Genomic DNA, 21,441 nt, shown 5'->3' on the forward strand with positions numbered 1-21,441 from the left:
TTTGTTCTTCTTTCTTCATTTTGTGCTGAAACCTTGTTTATGTCTTTATACAGCAGCTGAAAAGAAAAGGTAACAATTCGCCAGAGCTCAGCAAAGGTAGAATTGCCTTTGCATAATAGATTTCTCAGTCGTTGGCACTGTGATATTTTCCCCGTCTGCCTTGAATGACTGTTACATTAGACACGGGCCCTTCATACACTTGTGTATATGATTCGTTTTTATGATTTGCTTTTTGAATAGCCCCATAGAATTCAGTGAAACTATTCATATCTTTTAAAATGTGTGGGTGAGAGAAGCAAAATCAAGGCCTTTGTTCACTCAATGCAAATTTTAAATAAAAGGACTCACCAGTCCCTCATCAATAGAGAGAAAATCAAAGGTGGGGAGGGGAAAATTGGCAGTATTATGGAGCTGCCTAGCTTATAGTACTGGGGGAGAGGGATGAATATGCTTTCAAAGTGATCAGTAAAAGCTAGATATGTAAACAATACTTGTGTGAAATCATAGTAAAATTATCTTTGTATTCATAAACAGCTTTCTGCATCTTCTTAGACACCTTCATCAGATACACTTTGAATAGCTACTATGCCTAAAGTAGGGCTGGGGAAGGCTGAATATTATCCACAGAGACCATTTGTAAAATATATTTGTCTAAAGCTGCTGGAAGTAGAACCATGAACCCATAGCAGTATGTGCAACTGGCTCATATGGGGAGCCTTTGGGGCAAGAGAAAAATAATGCAGTTCACGCTGTAATGTGAATCTGATCATTTATGTTTCATGAACCATTATCATGCTTTCCAACGTGTCCAGGCCAAAAACCAGCCCACACATCTTCTGGGCTGCTCTCCAAGGTGATTCACGTGACCCAATGTGATATTGTGGCCTCAAAAAAGGTGCTTTGCGTGGTGCCGTGCTCTCACATATTTGTGGGCACTGACTGAGATCACAGCCCTCTAAAAAGCACTTTTTTCAGCACAAGATCACAGTGCCCCAAATGGCTTTTGTGCTCTTGCACACACAAAAAAGGGGATGTTTTGGTTGAGGGGTATGTACTATGAAAACTAAAACACAGCTGTCCTTCCAAATTTCCACTTCTCCAAATTTTAGGATTCAATTTTCCAGGAAAAAAAAGTGTTCCAAAAAGTGAACATCAGGGGAAAGTTCAAAGCTTCACTAAAAGCTTTTCTTTAAAAATTATGTTGCTCTATTCCAGCACAAAGATGAGAACCACAAATAATGGAGCTCTTCAGAACACCACAGGCAGCATACTTGACGGCCTCATGTTGAAAGGACTATTGACGACATGCAAAGGCCTATTTAAAGGCGTGGGCCTGTAAATCCTATCAGGGGACACAGCCACTAGAAAGGAGGACTGGTGCAAAGCTGCAATATATATATATATATATATATATATATATATATATATATATATATATATATGCAAACAGGAATACACACCATTCCGTCATCTCTTATTTATAACAAGTTGAAAAAGATACACATGTCATTTAAGGGATTGCGAAGGAACATGCATTCCATTTGCAAGCATCCCTTTTCGTCTGCCAATTGGCAGTCCACTCCAGAGGGGTTCCTGTGTCTGTAAATTTGACCCACTTGGGACAAAAGAGGAAAGTTAAGGTCTTTTTTAGATTCCCAATTATAGAGACGAGGGCACTATTTTATACAAAGTGGCTAGGAACCAGAAACATAAGATTGCAGTGGACAGAGTAAAGAGCAACTGTGAAGCAGATCAGAATTATTTTTTTTTTAAAAACACACCGATTCAGGCAAATCTTAAAGTCTGTACACACCCCTAAGAGAAACAAAGAAAAACCATAATTTATATATTCATCCATTGCTTTAAGGATAGCTTTAAGGAAATATTAGGTTTTTAGTGGTTTAACTCCAGATTCATGCTCATTAGCTGCTTATAGCTTAACTCTGACACTCCATGGGCATGTATGTTAGCAATATAGATGGACTGATGTTTGTCAATCATGTTTCTAACAAGATATATTTATTGGGGGGTGTAGTTTATTTCAAACAAGGATAGTCATCTTCTGTAGTCTTGGGAGCTACCCTATTCTTTATATCTAGTAGTTAGATCTCCCAAAAGGATAGCCCAAAGGATAAGTATCTGTATAGAATACATTTTAATCTAAACTATCTGGAGGATGGATGCTTTTATCTGACCTATTTCTGTTAAGGAGAACAAATAATATTCCATGCTGAAATGATCTATTTTTGCACTGTTGTGTGTTGTATGCACCTGAGAGGATCTGGGAGAACTCCACCTGCTGTGTGACCAATCCCTTGCTGTTTGTTTGTGAGTATGTGGCTGTTGGGTCAGTCAGAAGGGTTTTCTTTCTCTAGGGCAAGACATAATGTTCCATTCCAGGTTGGAATGCCATCTTCCCTCTGGGTCAGGATGCAATAACCCTTTGCAGGCTCTGGTGTGTGTGTATTTTGTGCGTAATGGCTGCTAGTCATGGTTTGATGTCTCTACACAGCCCATGGAAGAGTGTAGACTGCTGTACAATACTTGCTTCCAAGTTTGACTTGAATACCTGAGGTTTGTGTTACCAGTATTAAATACAATTCTTTGCAATGAATTTTAAATGAAGTGGAAGCTCTCACCAGAGGTTTGTTAAAAGCAGGCTAACAGTTGTTCTCTCCTTGCGCTTCTCCCTCTCCCCCTCCTTTTTTGGGTTAGAAGAGTTTTAAATTATATATTAACCAAAAAGGTAAACAGAATAAAATGGGCAATAAAATATTAATGGAAGATGTAGTGGAATTGTCTTCTGCTGCACTTAAAATGGCCTGAATGATTGAGCTGTGAATTGCTCTCCCTTAGGTATTGAAATATTCATCAGTATTTAATAAATGTTCGCCTGCGTAGCTACTCATGTTTACACTACAGCACTTGCTGGAGAGTGCTTACGAAAGAAAACATTATAACGGAAGGTGAACTTTGCAATGAGTCACCTTAAATTATACAGAACGCAGAGCAGAGGAGACAAGAGAAATCTCTGAACTGACAAATGAGAAGCCAGCATCACTTAAGAGCATCTTTTGTTAAAGGAACTGCCCATGGATGGTAGAAGCGCTCTACGGCTCCAATACTCTTTGGAAGCTTTTTAAAGATTTACCTCGTTTGCATTTTTTTAAAAAAACACCTTTCCTCCTTATGCCTAAGTCATGTTCTATAATGACTTGGGATTCAAATGCAGTTACTGGAAGGACCCTACCACTTTTTTTTGCCAGAAAGGAAGGGGGAATGTGACAGAATAAAAGTAGTGCAACAAATTAATTAAAGAGCCAGGTAACAAGCAACATGGACTTGATTTGCATTATGCACATTTTTGAATTGCATGAAGGTATTCATTGCCAGCATAAGGGGTCAATGAATGAATCTACAGGGAAAGCTAAAATTTGATAATAGTTTCCTGGCAAGGATCCTGAAAGAAACGCCTTTTTCCATATCAGCCTGCCTGTGTCTTAAGACCTTCTCTAAGTGCCTTCCTGAGTGGTGGCAGTGTTTGTACAAAGAAGAGGCCCTTTTTGTGGTAGCACCCCAACTATGCAAAGTCCACCCAAAGAGGTGGAATTGGTGGATAAATTACAATCCTTTTGATTTCAGGTGTGCCCAGGCATTTTAAATAGTTATGCTATCTCAGTCTGTTTTTGGTTTTGATAGCAGGGATGGGAACCTGTGGCCGCCCTGATGTTGCTGGATGACAATCCCATCATCCCTGATCATTGGCCACCCTGGCTGGAGCTGATGTGAGTTGGTGTTCATATCCATGGATGTGTCACACAAATAGTTCAAGGTGGGAGATCTGAAGGTGGTTTAACCATCCATTCAGTGTCCTGCTGAGTATTGGATGCTGCTGCTGAAACGGAGAGCCTCTTCAAATCCGATTTGAGATGCAGTTGAAGGTTAGTTGCACATCTGTAAAACTTAACAGGTTCAACGAGGAGAAAGAATCCAGTTGGAAGATCTGTATCTACCCTCCATGATGACAATGTGCCCTTGCTTTACAGAGGACAATCTTCTATTTGGAGATTGGTTGGTCTTCCATTTGAAGAAATAATCTGTTTGAAGGGCTGTCTGGACCAAGTCCGCTTTAAAGATAAAGAACCATAAGAAGGGAGATCAGAGAGGGCCTTGAAGATACCTATCATATGTGAACACCTGGAAGGCAGACCAAGCAAGCACACAGGTCATTTGGTCACAGTCTTCAGCACTATGGTAAGATGTGTTGTACTGTTATTTAAATTATAGGCATTATTTCCAAATTTGCATATGCTCAGATAAATTTCTGAATTGTTGTCCATCAATCTGGGATCCTAGGGTAGTTTACCACATTTACAAATCTCTTATTATTTTGGCAGGGTTATGGGTTAAGCGAGGTCTTATTTTTCCAGTCTAGTCATTGCATACTACATTGGTGAAAAATATAGGAAAACTACTATGCCAATAAGCTACTCGATTATTGTAAAGGTAAAAAAGAAAAAGAAAGAAAGAAATGAGAAGCTCAAGCAGTTGACAAAGGATAACGCATCGAGACAGTTGAATTGTCCAGTGCAGTTTAGCAAATGACTTGAACAACACTGACTTTTAATATCTGTATCTAATATCTAATCTATCTGTTATATATATTGATATAGAATCTCCGTGACGGGGTGAGCTCCCGTTACTCTGTCCCAGCTCCTGCCAACCTAGCAGTGCGAAAGCATGCCAGTGCAAGTAGATAAATAGGTACTGCGGCGGCGGGAAGGTAAACGGCGTTTCTGTGTGCTCTTGTTTCCATCATGGTGTTCCGTTGTGCCAGAAGCGGCTTAGTCATGCTGGCCACATGACCCAGAAAGCTGTCTATGGACAAACGCTGGCTCCCTTGGCCTGAAAGCGAGATGAGCGCCACAACCCCATAGTTGCCTTTGACTGAACTTACCGGTAACTGTTTACCGGGTCCTTTACCTTTACCTTAAAAGATAGATATCATCTCACAAAACAATTTTATTCTATGAATATAATAATTGTAAGAAAGCTATCAGTGTACAAAATATAAGAATTGTAAGAAAGCTATCAGTGTACAAAATAAAGCAGGGTTCCCCCCCCCCAAAAAAAACAAGTACGAGGGCGGACACAAAAAGCTAAAGGTGGGTAATATCTAGTTATGTCTGGTCCTTTGTATAATGGAAATCAACAAGCACAGCAATAGTTTCAGTTCTTTATTCCTCTCCCAACAGCCTCTTCCCCACATCAACCAAAATCTACTCTAAAGAATCCCCCAGCCCTATAGCTTCACTTTTTGGCAGGGGAAAAAAGTGTGACTAGAAGTTGTACAAGCCTGTTGTACAAGCATTTTCTATTTGTGCAACACTGGATCTCATCCAATACATAGCACAAAATCATTACGATGACACATGAATCCTTTGAAATGCTAGACAATAATATCCAGGTGTGTTCAGAATAATTGCATCCATTACACAATGGGCTAGCTTTATAATATAACCTCTACAAAAAGGTTAGCACAACTACTCAAGCTGACTGAGAAATTCAGCCTCCATTATGTAAAATGCAAGTTTAAACTGGCAGGGCAAAGTGAAACTCCCATGTACAGCCAACAAGCTGCCTAATTTGGGTTTTAGACAGTTGGTTTAACACACTCATGTGCACACGCACACCTCTAACAGAAATGGAAATGAAGTGATACATTCAGGCCATTGGTATTTGGATACCTTGATCTTATCAGTGTATTTATTTACACTGAACTCTGCTTATCTCTTCTCCCTTTCAGCAGCTAATTGTTCCTGGGGGCTGAGATGGGAGGACCAGGAAAAATTAGTCAGGAAGGGAGAGATAAGATAAGCAAAGATAAACAACGGCCTGATCAAGGGACCAGGGGCTCCTGCGTCTCTGTTTGTTTGCCCACAATCCCCTCCAGCTTTCCATCTCTGGGAGTTTAGGACTTGCAACAGACTACACTAGGCTACCTCTGTGTTGAAATATAGTGAAGCCAGGCTCCATCAGAGATGGAGAACCTGTGGCTGCTCAGATGTTCTTGGATTCTACCTCCCATGATTCCTTATTGTTGACCTGGGTGGCTGAGGCTGATGGGAGTTATCCCAAAAACATCTGTAGGGCCAGAGATCCCTCAATCCTGCTCTAAGTTTTATTCGCCAGAAACATATGCAACTGAGGAATCAGCTTCTCCAGCCAGACAACCGAGGAATTAAGGGACTAGATCATGTCACATCATATTGTCATGAGTTCACATGTGATGCAGTACAGAGATTTTCCTCAGGGGGAAAAAGGCAGTGACATCTAAAAATTCCCAACAAAGAATATTTGTGCCTAGGATGTTTAAAGAAGGCTTCATGTGTGTGGGAAAAAGAGCTATCCAACAGGAAGGATGCTAAATTAAATATTTGTTTGACATAATGGCTTATGCTAATTGCTAATGGATGTTCAGAGCAGAGTTTGGAGAAAACTCAATACTGTTCTGTTTGGGAAAATGAATTGAGCCTATAAGCACAAATGCACTGACTGTGTCCTACTGAGTCACATAAAGTAGCAATAAAGAAATCACGCAGCTGTTTTAATACAATGATCCTATGTAGACTTTTCTGGGAGCGAGTCCCATTGAAATCCATGGGAATAACATCTAAGAAGCCATTAAGGTACAGGTTACTTAAAAACAAGCACATCTAAGTAATGGCATTAGTATGTGGACTGGTTCACACATAATGCTAATACATGCTTTATTAAACTGTGGATTAATTGACTTATGCATGAACCCTGTTTAGCAGCTTAACTATGGCTTGTTTCCTGCCAACAAACCATTATCTGCAACGATGGGTTATTGTTGGCTTACAAACCTTGCTTTGTTTTTACTATGGCTTGGTGTCATGTGTGAACCAATCACTTTTCGTTAACCATGGTTTGCTTGGCCATCCCACCTCAGACCACTCACCAAGCCACAAAGGCAGGAGGCAAGAGGAGTTGGAAAGCAAACCAAATTTTAAAGAAACAAGGCATGATTTGATCATTTCTGGGATAACTCATGGTTAACTCATGATTTGTTAGATAAACCATGACTTAGCATTATGGGCAAACGAGATCTATCTGCTGATAGATATGCTCATACTGGCTGGAAATTATTTCCTTAAACAAACTAATATAGTGGTACCTTGGTTTTCAAACATAATCCATTCCTGAAGACCGTTCAAGTACTGAAGCGTTCGAAAACTCAAAACATAAGCCTTAATACAGAAAACTCAATATGGAAAACTCATTACGGAAGCCATGTGGCATGTTCATCTCCTGAGGTTTGTTTGAAAGCTGAAGCATTTACTTCTGGGTTTACAGCGTTCGAAAACTGAAACGTTTGTCAGCGGAGATGTTCGAAAACCAAGGTACCACTGTATTTATATTTTGTGTGTGCAATGTCAGTTTGCAAACTACCCTTACAGTGGTATGAAACTATTTGATGTTACCAATTTATACACTGTATTTCTAAATGAAGGCATTTATGTTGGGGGTTGACTAGAGTGCATGTAAGAGTTCAAAATATTTTCTAAGGAGCAGAAATACTTTCGATGTATTAGAACTGGGATCACAGAGAGGGCTCAGCTACATGTGTTGTGAAATGCGTTGCTTTAAATTGAGTGAATGGTTTTACAGTCACAAACAGCAGTCATGGAGAGTGGGGGGCTGTTCAGGGCTGGATCTGCCAGAGGTGGGGATGTAGGGTCAAACCTTTTCCTCTAGCGCTTATCGTAATTCTCAGTGGAAATCCCATTTTCCAGAGTTCTTATTTGCATCAGAAAGGAAGCTCCCACGGGCATCAGTGGAAGACTCTCTCCTAATGCAAATGGTAGGTAAAGGTAAAGGGACCCCTGACCATTAGGTCCAGTTGTGACCGACTCTGGGGTTGCGACGCTCATCTCGCTTTATTGGCCGAGGGAGCCGGCGTACAGCTTCTGGGTCATGTGGCCAGCATGACTAAGCCACTTCCAGAGAACCAGAGCAGCACACGAAAACGCTGTTTACCTTCCCGCCAGAGCAGTACCTATTTATCTACTTGCAGTTTGATGGGCTTTTGAACTGCTAGGTTGGCAGGAGCAGGGACCGAGCAATGGGAGCTCACCCTGTCGCGGGGATTCGAACCGCCGACCTTCTGATCGGCAAGTCCTAGGCTCTGTGGTTTAACCCACAGCGCCACCCGCGTCCCTAATGCAAATGGTAGCTTTGGGTGAATTTTTGCCAGGACTGTGGGGTGGGGGTAAACTCCTCCTCATTGCACTGCATCGTCCCAGTTCTGTCCATCCCAACGGCTTCTACTTGCCATTGTGAAATATTCACACAACTTAAAGCATTGTCACTAAAAAGCGCCCCAGTTTAGCCCACAGATGTTTCTGTATCCGTAATCCACTGGCCAACTACTTCATTTCCAGGTATGCTTTCTTCATACCTCAAGGTCCCAGGCCTCAGAGAGGTTAGGCTGGCCTCAACTAGAGCCAGGGCCTTCTCGGCTGCAGCTCCAACCTGGTGGAATGCTCTGTCAAAAGAGACTAGGGCCCTGCGGGACCTGACATCTTTCCGCAGGGCCTGCAAGACAGAGTTGTTCCACCAGGCCTTTGGTCAGGGCGCAGCCTGACTCCCTCCTCTGGCAACCTGCACAGAATTTTGTTTAATCGGTTGCCATCAATTTGATTTTAACTAATTTTTATAATGAAATATTTTTAGAATGTGTTATTATTTGATTGTTATTTGACTGTTGTTAGCCGCCCTGAGCCCGGCTCGGCTGGGGAGGGCGGGATATAAATAAAATTTATTATTATTATTATTATTATTATTTTACCCACACCCGCTGTGCACACCCACACACCCACACATGCATATAGACATACAGCCCACACTGAATGAATGAACTTCAGGCTATGCAATCTCTCTTGGATTTTCTTCCATAGAGAAAGCAATGGCACTTTCCCCCTCCATCTGGCAGTTTCATTCTCTTGATTCTGTTTCTTTGGTGATCCTGCTGTCAGGGGGAAGCTTTCCTTTATCTCTCAGCTTTGTTTCTTATCCTCATTGAACACTTACCTTCTCCCTTTTGGCTATCCCTTTTAATTCCTTTCTTCCGCTGGTGTGCATTATTAACGTTGGAACTGAATTATTTACAGCGACTCTGTAAAATGTCATTAACGACTTGAGACAGAGAGCAGTACGTCTTGTGCGGACTCAGTGAAATGGGGGGGGAGATAAGGGGGGGAGAGACATCTGGAGAACTCTGCTTGGGAAAAGCTGAAGAAGCTCAGTGGGCAGAGGGGAAGAAACCCTTTGCCCTGACTTCCCCCCCAACTTCCGCCCCAAACCTTTTCTCACCTCTCTCTGCACATTGCCCCGGCCTAGAGCTCATTTCCCTGCTCCCTTCCAGACAGATCCTATTCTATCAATGCCAACTTTAAGAGACAGGTCATAGCTCCAAGGTAGGGCACAAGACATCATGGAGGAGAGGACTACTCGTGGCTACTAGCCATGTCTGCTATGCTGTACCTCTATGGTTGGAAGTTGTAGTGCTTCTAAATAAATAAATAAAAGCCTCTGGATTTTTGCATAGCAAAAAAGATACATATTGACCATTGTCAAGAAGCATGCATAGATAGAGCCAAGTGCATCTCAGAAGGGAGTTATTTTCACAACCTGGGCCCACCACAGAGAAGGCCCTCTTCCATGCAACCACCCTACAAACTTCACATTTCAGGAGTATTGCCAGCAGGGCTTTCCTTGCAAATCTTAATACCCAGGGCAGGTCTGTGTGGGAGGAGATGCAACTTCAACTATTTATTTAAAGCCCTGTGCACTTCGTTGCTCCCCGCCCCATCCATCGCTAGTTTGATAGGGAAAGAATGTTCTAGTTGTGAGAACAGCAAGTAATCATGGTGCTCAGTGCCTGCTTTCTGCATTAATAAAAATAAAATGAAAAAGGCAATCTGATTAAATTATGTGAACCTTTTCTTATGCCAGTGGAGCTTAACTAAGCAAACAGGAGCAGTGCGGCAAATCAGTGTTGGTTTATTAAAGATCAGAATTCAATATCTCAATGGTTGAAGAGCTTATGCCCCAACGTACTCCACTGTTTAACTTTTCTGTGCTGAGGAAGTGAATGCCGTGGCACTGAGAGAAGTTTTGTCAGGACAGTAACACTTAACTGAAGTGGTGATGAACGACAAAGGAAGAGGTTGTACTGTCATCTGCATTGTTGTGAATGTGGCCACAGTTCTGCACAGACATGCTACAAGAAATGTTAGGTGTGGAAGTAGCTCCCCTTCCTTTGATAACTACTCCACATGACGGCCACATGCAGCCTTCAGGCTCAGAAACCAAAAGGCTGCAATTGCCAGTTGCTTTGGAGCAACAGCTTCCCGGCTTCCCATATAGCAGGATACTGTAGGAAATCGCATGCTGGAGTGGAAGGACCACTAGTCTGATCTAACATTGTTTTCTTATAACCAACCCACCTACATGAAATCATAGAGATGGAAGGTATATTGAGGGTCATCTAGTCCAACTGCCTGCAATTCAAGTCCCATCAGCCTAAGTTAGCATGGCTGATGGTCAAAGATGATGGAAGTTGGAGTCCAACAACATGCAGAAGGCCACAAGTTCTCCATCCTCCAATATATATAACCTGAAGCATATGTAATAGTCAGGAATGATGGAAGTTGGAGAGTCATGATTCCCCAACAGGAAACAAAGCATACTCAGAGGAGAAGAGCAAAGTGCTGAAGGTAAAGAGAAAGTTGCCAAACTGACGTATGTGGCTCCAACAACCATCGGTGAAGATTGAGCTCCCCTCACCCCTGGATTTTTGATTGGTTAAAGGGTCATTTGTAAAGAAAATAAAATCATAAGCACAGCCCTGCAAACAGAGTAAGTAGACAGGTCAACAAACCTGAAATTACAGGAGGCAGATTTGCTCTGCAGTAGTGCTGTGCCTAAAAATGTCTCCTCTTTTTAAAGACAACAGCAACATCATCCAGTAATTAGTGAGAAAAGCGATTGTATTCAAACATTTTCAAATGGGGGAGATCTTGGGCTGGATTTCTGGAAAGCAAAAGAAGGGTTGCTATTAGAGGCGCCCACAGTGTGCCGGATAGCTGTTTCTCATTTTTTTGTAAAAATTGAGTGTTCTTTTAATTTTAAAGAAATCAGTATGGATATGGAGATAGACGATGATATACAGATAGATAGATAGATAGATAGATAGACAGTAAAAAGAAGAACTTCTCAGGCAATCTGTAGCTGTCTTCCTTGGCTTCTTGTACTTCATTTAAAACTCAGAGGAAGACTAGGTTTGGAACTGCCCAATAAAGATGCTAGATTGTTTTTGTATGCCACAACTGCTGCTAGAATTTTGCTGGCCAAAAATTGGAAATCACAAGAAGTACCAACAGTGGAGGAATGGCAGATGAAGATGATGGATTTTTCAGAGCTAGCCGACCTGACCGGAAGAGTCCGTGACCAGAAGGAGGAGGAGTACCAGGAGGAACGGAAGAAATTTGAAGACTATTTAACTAAATGTGCTAAGATAATTTAAATAGAAATACTTGCAAGTACCAGATTGGCCTAGGATTTAAATAAGTGATGTTACTGAATAATATGTTTAAAGTTAAAATGGAAGGAAAGAAAGATGTTAACGGATGAAGTAAATTACATGTGAAAATAGTTTTGGAAAACTGTTACAATGATCTACATTGAAACTCAGCCTGGGGGAGTCGAGGAAGTCACCCAACAATGTAAAGAAAAACGGAACTATTATACTTAAGATTTATGTTTGTTTGTTTATATAAATGGAAAATAATACATTTTTTTGAAAAAACACACTCAGGGGAAGACATCATGAGGGCTTTTCAAATCAGGAAGTGCAGACATCTGAGTAAACTGCACAGACACATCACCCACATATACCTCACAACAAGAAGGTAAGTTGAAACCAGCACCAAAATTACAAATAAATTGTTACAGAAAGTGGCAGAAAAATTGAAGTTTCTTTAGCAGGGGAAGAAGAGTTTTGGGAAATTGGAAGACAGAAGAAGAAGAAGAAGAGTTTGGATTTGATATCCCGCTTTATCACTACCCTAAGGAGTCTCAAAGCGGCTAACATTCTCCTTTCCCTTCCTCCCCCACAACAAACACTCTGTGAGGTGAGTGGGGCTGAGAGACTTCACAGAAGTGTGACTGGCCCAAGGTCACCCAGCAGCTGCATGTGGAGGAGCGGGGAAGCGAACCTGGTTCACCAGATTACGAGACTACCGCTCTTAACCACTGCACCACACAGGTTTCGGCACAGCCCTAGAAGACATGGAAAGAACACAGCAGCTCTGTAGTTGCCTGATGAGGAGAGAAGGTTTTGGATTAAGTCATCTATAAAGCCTTCAAATAAATGGGAAGGATAAGATCAGGGTTGCTGGCTATTGGCTTAGAAGCGGGAAGAGAACTAGGGCAAGGGAGTATGGTAGATACCTCTTTAAAGTAATTGTCACATTTTAAGGCAAATATGAATAAGCATGAATCCTGTGACAAACCCAAAGGTCATCTTCAGAGACTCTCCTCCGGGTGCCCCACCAGATTTGTTGAGGCAGGTGGCTATTAAAGAGCAGCCTTTTAAAGTATGGGTGTCCCAGTTGTGGAACGCCCTCCTGAGAAGCTCACACAGCACCTAGTTATTTATTTATCAAAATCTATATGTTGCTTGATCATAATAAAACCTCTAAGTGGTTTACCTTGTGGTGTTTTCAATGCCTGGCCCCTTCCAACTCTTTTAAAAACATGTCTGAGTGTGCTTTAGACCTTGGGCACTGCTGGTTGCAGCCTGGTTTATTCTGATGTTGTTTAAGCTGGTTTTAAATTGGATGTTATATATTTTATATTTTATGGTTCACTGTTGCTGTTTTCTAAAAAAAAAAGAAAAAAGGTTTTGCACCTCCCAGGGAGCGTACTGTAATTGGGTGGCATAAAAATGTTGTAAGCAAATGAAAGAAAAGCTAACAGTTCTATTGCTGTGTAAGTGCAGAAGTCGCTTGCCCAGTGAGGCAGCTAGTCTGCTGCCGGGGGGCATTGCTGCTGTGTACCAGGAGGGCGAAGGGTGAGGTAGTGGTGAGGTCAGGGCTGTGCAGGGACAACAGCAGTGCCCCTTCCAGTGGGTGAGCTGCTCCTTCGTAAGTGTTTATGGGCAGAGTCTATGCCCTCATAGCTAAAACTGATCCACCCTACTAGACTGGTCCCTTCTTGCCATGTTAGAAAAATTTAGAACAGGGAAAAGCCAACCAGTTGCTGAGTATAGACTGTCTACTCTACAGTGATGATGACAGAGCGCCTGTCTATAAATTATCCTTGCTTAAATGCCAAAGCATTAACACCACCCAGAAGTCAGTCAGTCTTTATTTTCAGCTTTTGCCATCATAATATGAGTAGATTAGATTCACACCCAGAAAAACCTGGCAAGCAAACCGGGTCGGTGAAATGAGGTCACGGACATGCTTTATAGCTATTTTTGATTGTACATGAATGCTGATATGGATCTTTCCTTGCTAGCACCTGTTCTCATTCAAAAGCCTACATATTCATGTTCCCAGCAGGAGCTGAGCTTAACACTGGTGCTAAGTAAACAGCCTATTACTAGTAAAAATTGCTGGTGGTGGTGATGACCTTTCATGATGGCATCAGTGCACATTTAGCCAGTATCCCCATATCTAGCCTGGCAGGCATTGTGCAGAAGATGTTGACAAAAGGGCTGCAACAGTAGCTATGTCACAATAATATTAATACAGCATAGGAGCCTGTAATTTATTCCCCTGAAATGGTTGTGTAATAAACGCCAACATAGTAAATCACTCATTTCAAGGGTCAAGGTGACCGCAAGTATGCAGTCTTATATTGCAACCCAAGAGAAACTATTCTCATTCCACAGAAATGCCTGAAGCCATTAAACCAATCTCCCTCTGGTATCCAAACCTCTTTGTGGAAAAAGATAGATCTTCCTGTTCAACTTTCCCCCCAAAATAAAAATAAATGGCTGATTAGTCTTTATTTGCAGCAATTGCCATCATAACAGAAATAAGCTCAGTGGTAAATGTTGATGTGCAGGAAGCTCATCTTAGCAGCTTCCAAGAGTTATTCTCAAAGAGGGCCCCAAAATGCAAGCAGCTGTGTTGACTATATTTACAGAAATCACACAATTACATAAAAAGTAATAATTACAAATCTTAACACACCTCTCCAGTTCTGAGAGCTGGACTGGAAACTTTTAGATAATCAAAAATTACAGCAAAAAAGTTTTATATGTCTTGGAACATGTTTTATTTGGTAAAAAATAACCATAATTTAATATGCAGCAGCTCACAAAACACACTGTATAAAATTAAGTCCTGAGTGTGCAAAATACATATCTTGCTTTCTGGTAGTATTGAATTAAAGGCAACAGTCAATGATGCTTCGGCTCTTGTTCTGCTTTCTCAGTGGAAAATTTCTTGGGCTCTTCAGTTGTCCATTCTTGTAAGCAAATTTTGTTCTGGAAAATAAATAGGAGATGAAAAGTAATTTTCTCCTCAGGGAGGTGTAACTGCAGGAAATGAGGTGATAATAAAAGGGCAATTATCATTTGTTATAAATGGGCCATCCATTTGAATTACTTTTTTATTTAAAGTATTTTATATCTTGCCTTTCTGACTGCACATGAGTCCCTCACAAACTGTTCAAGTCAACAATCAACACACAACAAATAAGTAAAACACAACTAAAATAAATCTGTTTATCTAAGACATGCAAAGCAGCAATTTTTAAAACATCAAGATTTGCCCTCACATATCACCCAAGTCAAAATGGTTCTCAGGGCAGAAGTGTTTTTAGCCTTACTTGGAACTACATCTGTGAGGCAGCCAAAGGGCCAGCTGCTTGGGAGGCACTGCAGAGTCCAGTTGCTCCTGCCAGCCACATAACAGGACCTCTCCAGATGACCTCAAGTCAAAAGCAGACTCATGTGGTAGGAATAGGAGGCAATTTTTTAGACATCCTGATCCTAAGCTATTCAGAACAACCAGGACTTTGAATTGAGCTCAGAAACGCATTAAAAGCCAGTGCAAACAATGCAATCCTAGGGTCTCAGCTTGATGTAATTAAGGGATGAGTAACCATGGCCAGACTTGCTTTCTTCAGGCACTTGGTACACCAGTCACAGCTGGCAAAGGCACTCTTGACCACAGCTGATCCTGAAAACTCAGGAGCAAAGCTGGTTCCAGGAGCTCCTGGATCGTAGGAGTGCAGTCCTGCCCAAAACATTGTATTCTCATTGGCAGATCACCATTGCTGACTAAAAATACTTTGGTCTTGTCTAAACTTCCTTTTACTTGACCACATCAAACCAATTATGAAACCCTATTCATTCAATATTCTCAGTGCTTTTTTCTGGGGGGACGCTGGGATACGTATACCCCTAAACATTTTGTGAATCTAAGTTTGGCCTCACTGAGGGCCAGTATTTCAATATGAATAGAAAAATTGAGAGTATTCCTAAACATTTTTTTTTAGGAAAAAAGCACTGAATATTCTTATGTAGGCCATTGAAACAGGACCATGCTTTTTACCTAGTCCCCAGTTTCGTGTCTCCTTCTTCCAGCTTGTCTGTTATATGTGTTTGGGTTTTTTGCAGGCACCCCCACACTTTTATTTATTTATTTATTATAATATTTTATTAGGTTTTATCAATAGAAAAGTTTAGAAAAATACAAAAACGAAAAAGATACAAAATTACAAAATACAAAAATACAGACATTAAACACAAAGAAAGAAAAAGAAAAAACACATACAAAAGAAAAACAAAAATTCCCTCTTTCTTAATTTCTCATCTTTAGTTAACTTATTTTCCTGACTTCCTCACGTCTCCCATTTTTGTATCCCTTTTAGAAGTTGGTTCAGCAAATTCATGTCCTATTAGTTTATCTATTATGAATCCCATCTTACATTTTACCTTGTTGCTAGAACCCCTTCAATTCATTTCAATGTCATCAGCATTCAAAAATTTTACAATATTTCTGCAAATAAGTTTTAAATTTCCTCCAATCTTCTTCTACCAACTCTTCTCCCACCCCCACACTTTTAATATATGAGCAGCTGCTCATGTGTAGGGGCACCATACGACCACGACACTTATGCCACGGAGTGCCCTGGTTGCAGCTGAGTGTCTTGATTGCATGGAGCCCCTGCACACATGCAGCCATTGGAGGAGTGCAGCCCCTACTCCAGATTAAGTACAGCAATGCCTCCCATGCTAGTACTGTATATTCAGTGCTTTAGTGATTCAAATCATCAGCTGAGAATATCCCCAGCCTCCCTGGACTGGGATGAAATAGAGAAATACAGCTCTCTGTCATCCACATGTATAGTGACAATACATTCCAAATTTCCAAGTGACCTCTTTCACTATGGATGTTTAAGTAGCATGGGAGGCACAATAGCTCAGCTGGATTCAACCAAAGGTCTATTTAGTTCACCATTCTGTTCCCACAGTGGCCAGCCAGATATCCATGGGAACAGAGTGATGTCCTGGGCTAGAGGCCTCCTCCTTAGATGAATGAAGAAATCCCCTTGCCCAGCTTGTCTTATGAACAGGTTAGTTGGTTTCAACATGCATAGAGATTGTATATCTAGCTCCTCTTAGAAGGTCAGTGATATATTTGGCTAACTGGCTGGAGAAAAGCCCTTCAGTAAGTCTATAAACCCTAGACCAATATGAATGTAATAAACCACTTCTAATAAGACACCTAGAAAACTGCAAGTCATAGTTTTTAATACCGTAAATCACAGTATTTAATCTGCAAAACCTATGGTTTAACAGTAGAACTGAGGAAGAAGAACTAAGTCTAGTGTTATTAGGCATAATGTTGCACTTGTGAATGTCACACATACCTTGAGATATACATGGGGCAAATGTCCATATCTCAGAAGTGGTGTTGGACCAAATAGCAATCCTATTTGCCTCAGCTGAGTTACTTCTTAACAAGTAAATAGTAAACAAGTTCATCGTTGGCAAGTTCTGCCACCACAGCTGGTCTGGCAGTGGAGGTAGAAATGGGGCATGTCAGTGGTTCGTTGTGGGAGGCCGTGGATCTGCAAGATGCTAAATGCCTCAGTCCCGCATAACCTTCCCCAAATAGACCTGGAGCTACTCCAGCCCCGTAGCTGTCGTAGTCAATGGGAGGGGCAGGGAGGTTTTATTAAAAGCTGCTCCTCCCATGTTATGTTCCGGCCACAGCAATTTGGCACAGGCCACTGGATGTGGAGGTTGCTCTGTGAAACTCCCTATGATGTTTCCTCGTATTTCTGAATCAAATTCCTTTTCTGCAGAGCTAATAAGTCCACGATGACATTGGCTTTCTTTCTTCTTGATTCCTCCCCACCTCCTGTTTCACAGACAGCAGCATTTCCTTTTGCGTGGCTGTTGGAAGTGACATTGAGGACTCCTGTGAGTCTGACATGATAAACACAGCCTAGTTTACCCTGGAAATGACTGATGAGACGAGGTCAGAGTATTCACCCACTGTAACATATCCATCAGGCCAGCGGCTGCTTTTGCCTCTTGTCTAAGCAACGGAAAGCATAATAATCAGGCACTGCTGTAACTTGTTCAACTGTTCAGTTGTCAGTTACAGTTATTACTATAATTTAAAATAGGTATTTAAAATAATTGCACTGAAGGACTTGCAACTAGCACCTGGCAACACCACAAGTATATGCTTGCCGGTGGATTTCATTTTTGTTAGTCTATCATCATTAAATTACAATATAACATGTGAGTGTGTCTGTATGTGTGTATAGTCTTCTCTAGTTGTTTTTTAAAGTACATTTCCTCTAACAGATATCTTCTCACCACTTCCCTCCTTTTCTGCTAGAGAAAAGCACTTAAAAAATAACAAACTGGATAACACCAAAGCAATTTAAAAATACACAGAGACAGCTACTATATGCAATTTGGCAACACTTAGTCAAAATTTATTCCTTATGGCCAATAAAATCAGTAATTGGCATCAGTAGTTTGTTAGGGAGTGAGGCCTAAGAAGGCGTCATCTTTGCTGCTTTTAGTGACTGGGTTCCATCTGAAGCCTTGGAGTCATCACTGTGATCACCTTGGTGTCAGCGTGCCTCCTGTGGTGCCCTCAAAAGGTCTCCTCAAAATCCTCAGTGCACAAGGGACTGTTCTTTCTCCTCAGTTCCTGTTTACACTGATTTGCCCTCTCCTACATTGAACCCAATGCCGGATTTACTTATAAGCTACACAAGCTATAAATTACAGCCCCACTCTCTTGGCCCCCCCCCAAAAAAAAAATTTAAGGAAAAAAACTGGATGTACATTTCCAAAATATAAGATAAAAAACAAATAAAACTAAACCAACATACAGCAGCAGTGTTTTGTGTTGTGTAGGCTCCTACGATGGGCCCCACCTGCTAGCCTGCTCCCTAAAATATCACTGGTTTGCTCATTTCTATATACAGTGGACCCTCCGGATATGAATTAAATTCGTTCCAGAGGGCCATCTGCACCCTGAAAAGTTGGTAGGCAGATGCACCGCTTCTGCACATGCAATTGAGCACTTCTGCGCATACGCGCGGGGCAAAGCCCAGAAGTATACACTTCCCGGTTTGCCGTGTTCATAACCAGAAAGTTACATATCCAGAGCGGTACGTAATACATTCTGCATGGACTGGTTGCACGGCAACATGTGCAAATAGATTGAGATACCTATTAGGACCATAAATTACCATATAGCATATATTCAACACAAAAAACAGCGACAATTTGTTGTTGACAAAGGACAGCTGGACATATTAAGGGCCCCATTACCTTCAGTAGCTTAGGGCCTCATCAAACCTAAATCCTGCCCTGATTGAACCCTCAGGTATGTCCACATTTCATTGGCTACCAGTACCAGATACCCTCCATCCATTTCGTTCTGAACAGAGGAGAGCTGCTAAAGGGTTGGTGCATTTCATACCCTGCAACACTTTGAAGCCAAAAAATGGAATGCCATCTTCTTGGAAACCACCTTCCAAATTTTATCATGAGAGCACGGAGGCCACTTGGGCTGCCATGATCTCATACGATTTCACATCATGGTTCCCCATCCCCCATGCTTTTTTTTTAGGCACAGTGCCACAAAATGCATGTTTTGGGGGCTCTGTGCAAGATCGCTGCCCTGAAAAAAGTGCTTTTCGGGGGGAAATCATGCCATGAAATAGCACAAGATCACAGCAACCAAAATGGCCACTGTTCTCTCACAATAAAAATGGGATGTCCTAGTTTTCCCAGGACACTTGCAAGCTATGGCATTTTGCTTCCACTGATACGGTCCTGGGGACATGCTTGCACCTTTTTGTGGTCCTATCTCTTTTTCTGCTCTTTGGGAATGGCAACTATTTTGATTTATGGCTTGTCCCCCACAACAGGCATTTTGTGAGTGGGACCCATGGCACATTCACTAAATTCCAAATCTGGACACTGGATTCCAAATATTGGTGCATTTTGGAGGAGAGTTTTGGGGGGAAATAATTTTTATTTTTTTAAATTGAATAGCAGAGAATAGCTAAAATGAGAAAACTGGGCAGAGGGCAGGGAAGTTATTTACACTCTGAAGCACTTGCTATACACATCCACCCACCCACCCACCACTTTTTCCCTGAGTGCTCAAAACATTCCCTATATTGTCTCAGTAATCTTACTTAGGTGATCATATAATAGTACTGCAGTAAAGCAACCGGGGGAAGAAGAGGAAAAGGAGCTAATACATAAATAATGGCCAGCCAGCAAGTTTGTGGCTAAAGTGTGATTTAATTGGGGACACTCTGGTTTCTAGCACACACTCTCAACCATACCTCTATACCAGCCCATTGAAGGCAATGGAAACTGGTGGAACCCAACCTCAAAATCTCATCTGTGAGTAAATCCTATTGAAAGCAATTAAGCCCACTTAGACTGAGGCCTTGACATTTCTGCAAACACGTACAGAGTGTTAACCCTTTTAAAAGAAACATGGAAATGAATCCCGCGGAAAAAGGGGGAGAGGGAAACAGGACCGCATATTACATGAATATATTTATAGCACTCGACTGCGAGGCCTTTAAGAGGCCTGCGTTGTTCTTGTCATTACAGATGCAATCAGAAGCAAAGTGAAGGATTGTTGAGGATGATTAAGGGTGTTTTATTTTAGATTGATAACTGTAAAGATGGGGCTCAGGAGTGGGAGGGAGAGCAGGGAATCATTGTGTGTGCTTGCTTGACATCACTGACTTAACGTTTGCATTTTCGACCCTCTCCTGCCTAATAACATCATGTAGTAAAATAAAGGGTCCGTTCTGGAGGTAATTGTTATGTGGGGGAATATAAACAAGCCCCATTCTGCTGTATATTTACCATGGCGCATATTTACGAGTGGGGCTTAATTAAAAGTCGGGAACACTGGAGCTATTTTTTAACTAGATGCCTATTATCTGGTGTCAAATGCTTGGTTTTAATCACGCATTTTATATCATCGTGACCCAGATCACTGCCTGTGACATACGAGATAGCGTGTTGCCTTTCCAGAGAAGACGTAGCTGAACTTGATGGATGTTTTCTCATTCCTAACCTCATTACTACTGGCTTCCCATCCATCTAATAAAATGCTATGATAGAGAGTGGGAAGGTGCTATAAATCATAATATTCCAGCCGCTTCCAGCAGATTCATTAGAAATGCTGACTATATATCTCGCAAACAGAAAGTCAACACACAAAGTAGGTTGCTGTGGCGGCTTGCTTGTGCCAGAGTCATCCTCCCTGACTCTGACTCCAATTGAGTTTGGATTTGTTTTTTAATGGTAAAGATGCTATTTAATGAAGTTCTGGGTGATGGGCTACTTTGACCTGATTAACCCAGTAAATTACCAGGAAACTGTTGGTTTTAAGCTGTGTTACAGCCTGTTATTATCTTAGTTTAGCATAGCAACAATATCATTGTTACCTGAAACCTCCCTACCACCACCCGCTGCCTCGTGGGACAGACAGAAAGAAAGAAAGAAAGAAAGAAAGAAAGAAAGAAAGAAAGAAAGAAAGAAACTTATTTCCCATTGAACATTGTCAGGGTAGTAGCAGGGCTTATGGGTAAAGGGAAGCTTTCAGTTGTGCTCCCTTTGTTCTGTGAAGTCAAAAGCAAAGAGCCTATCAAAGGGTAAAGTATTCCAGACCTGTGTCTGAAGCTGGAGGACCAAGCCAGCTGTGATGCCTAAAGCACAGCCTCTAAATCAGCTCCGGGGTCAAGTCGTGTTTCCTCTCTTGGGTTTGCTTTGGAGGAGCGGGGGAGTGTTCACATGCTATAAAAAGGTAACAAGAGCTGTGATCT

The 21,441-nt window shown here is 41.5% G+C and overlaps 1 protein-coding gene across 1 annotated transcript in view; it reads right to left on the minus strand.

Annotated features, from left to right (window-relative positions):
• Window positions 1-13,156: 13,156 nt before the first annotated feature.
• The window catches only part of LOC309542754 (uncharacterized protein), a 35,306-nt gene continuing 27,021 nt past the window's right edge, over window positions 13,157-21,441 (minus strand). The window contains exon 5 of the mRNA XM_082241692.1: window positions 13,157-14,584. Coding sequence (XP_082097818.1) covers window positions 14,485-14,584 — 100 coding nt within the window. The 3' untranslated portion in view covers window positions 13,157-14,484. The remainder of the gene's footprint in view (window positions 14,585-21,441) is intronic.

Source organism: Podarcis vaucheri (assembly GCF_965113315.1).
Source record: "Podarcis vaucheri genome assembly, chromosome: 11".
NCBI lineage: Eukaryota > Metazoa > Chordata > Lepidosauria > Squamata > Lacertidae > Podarcis > Podarcis vaucheri.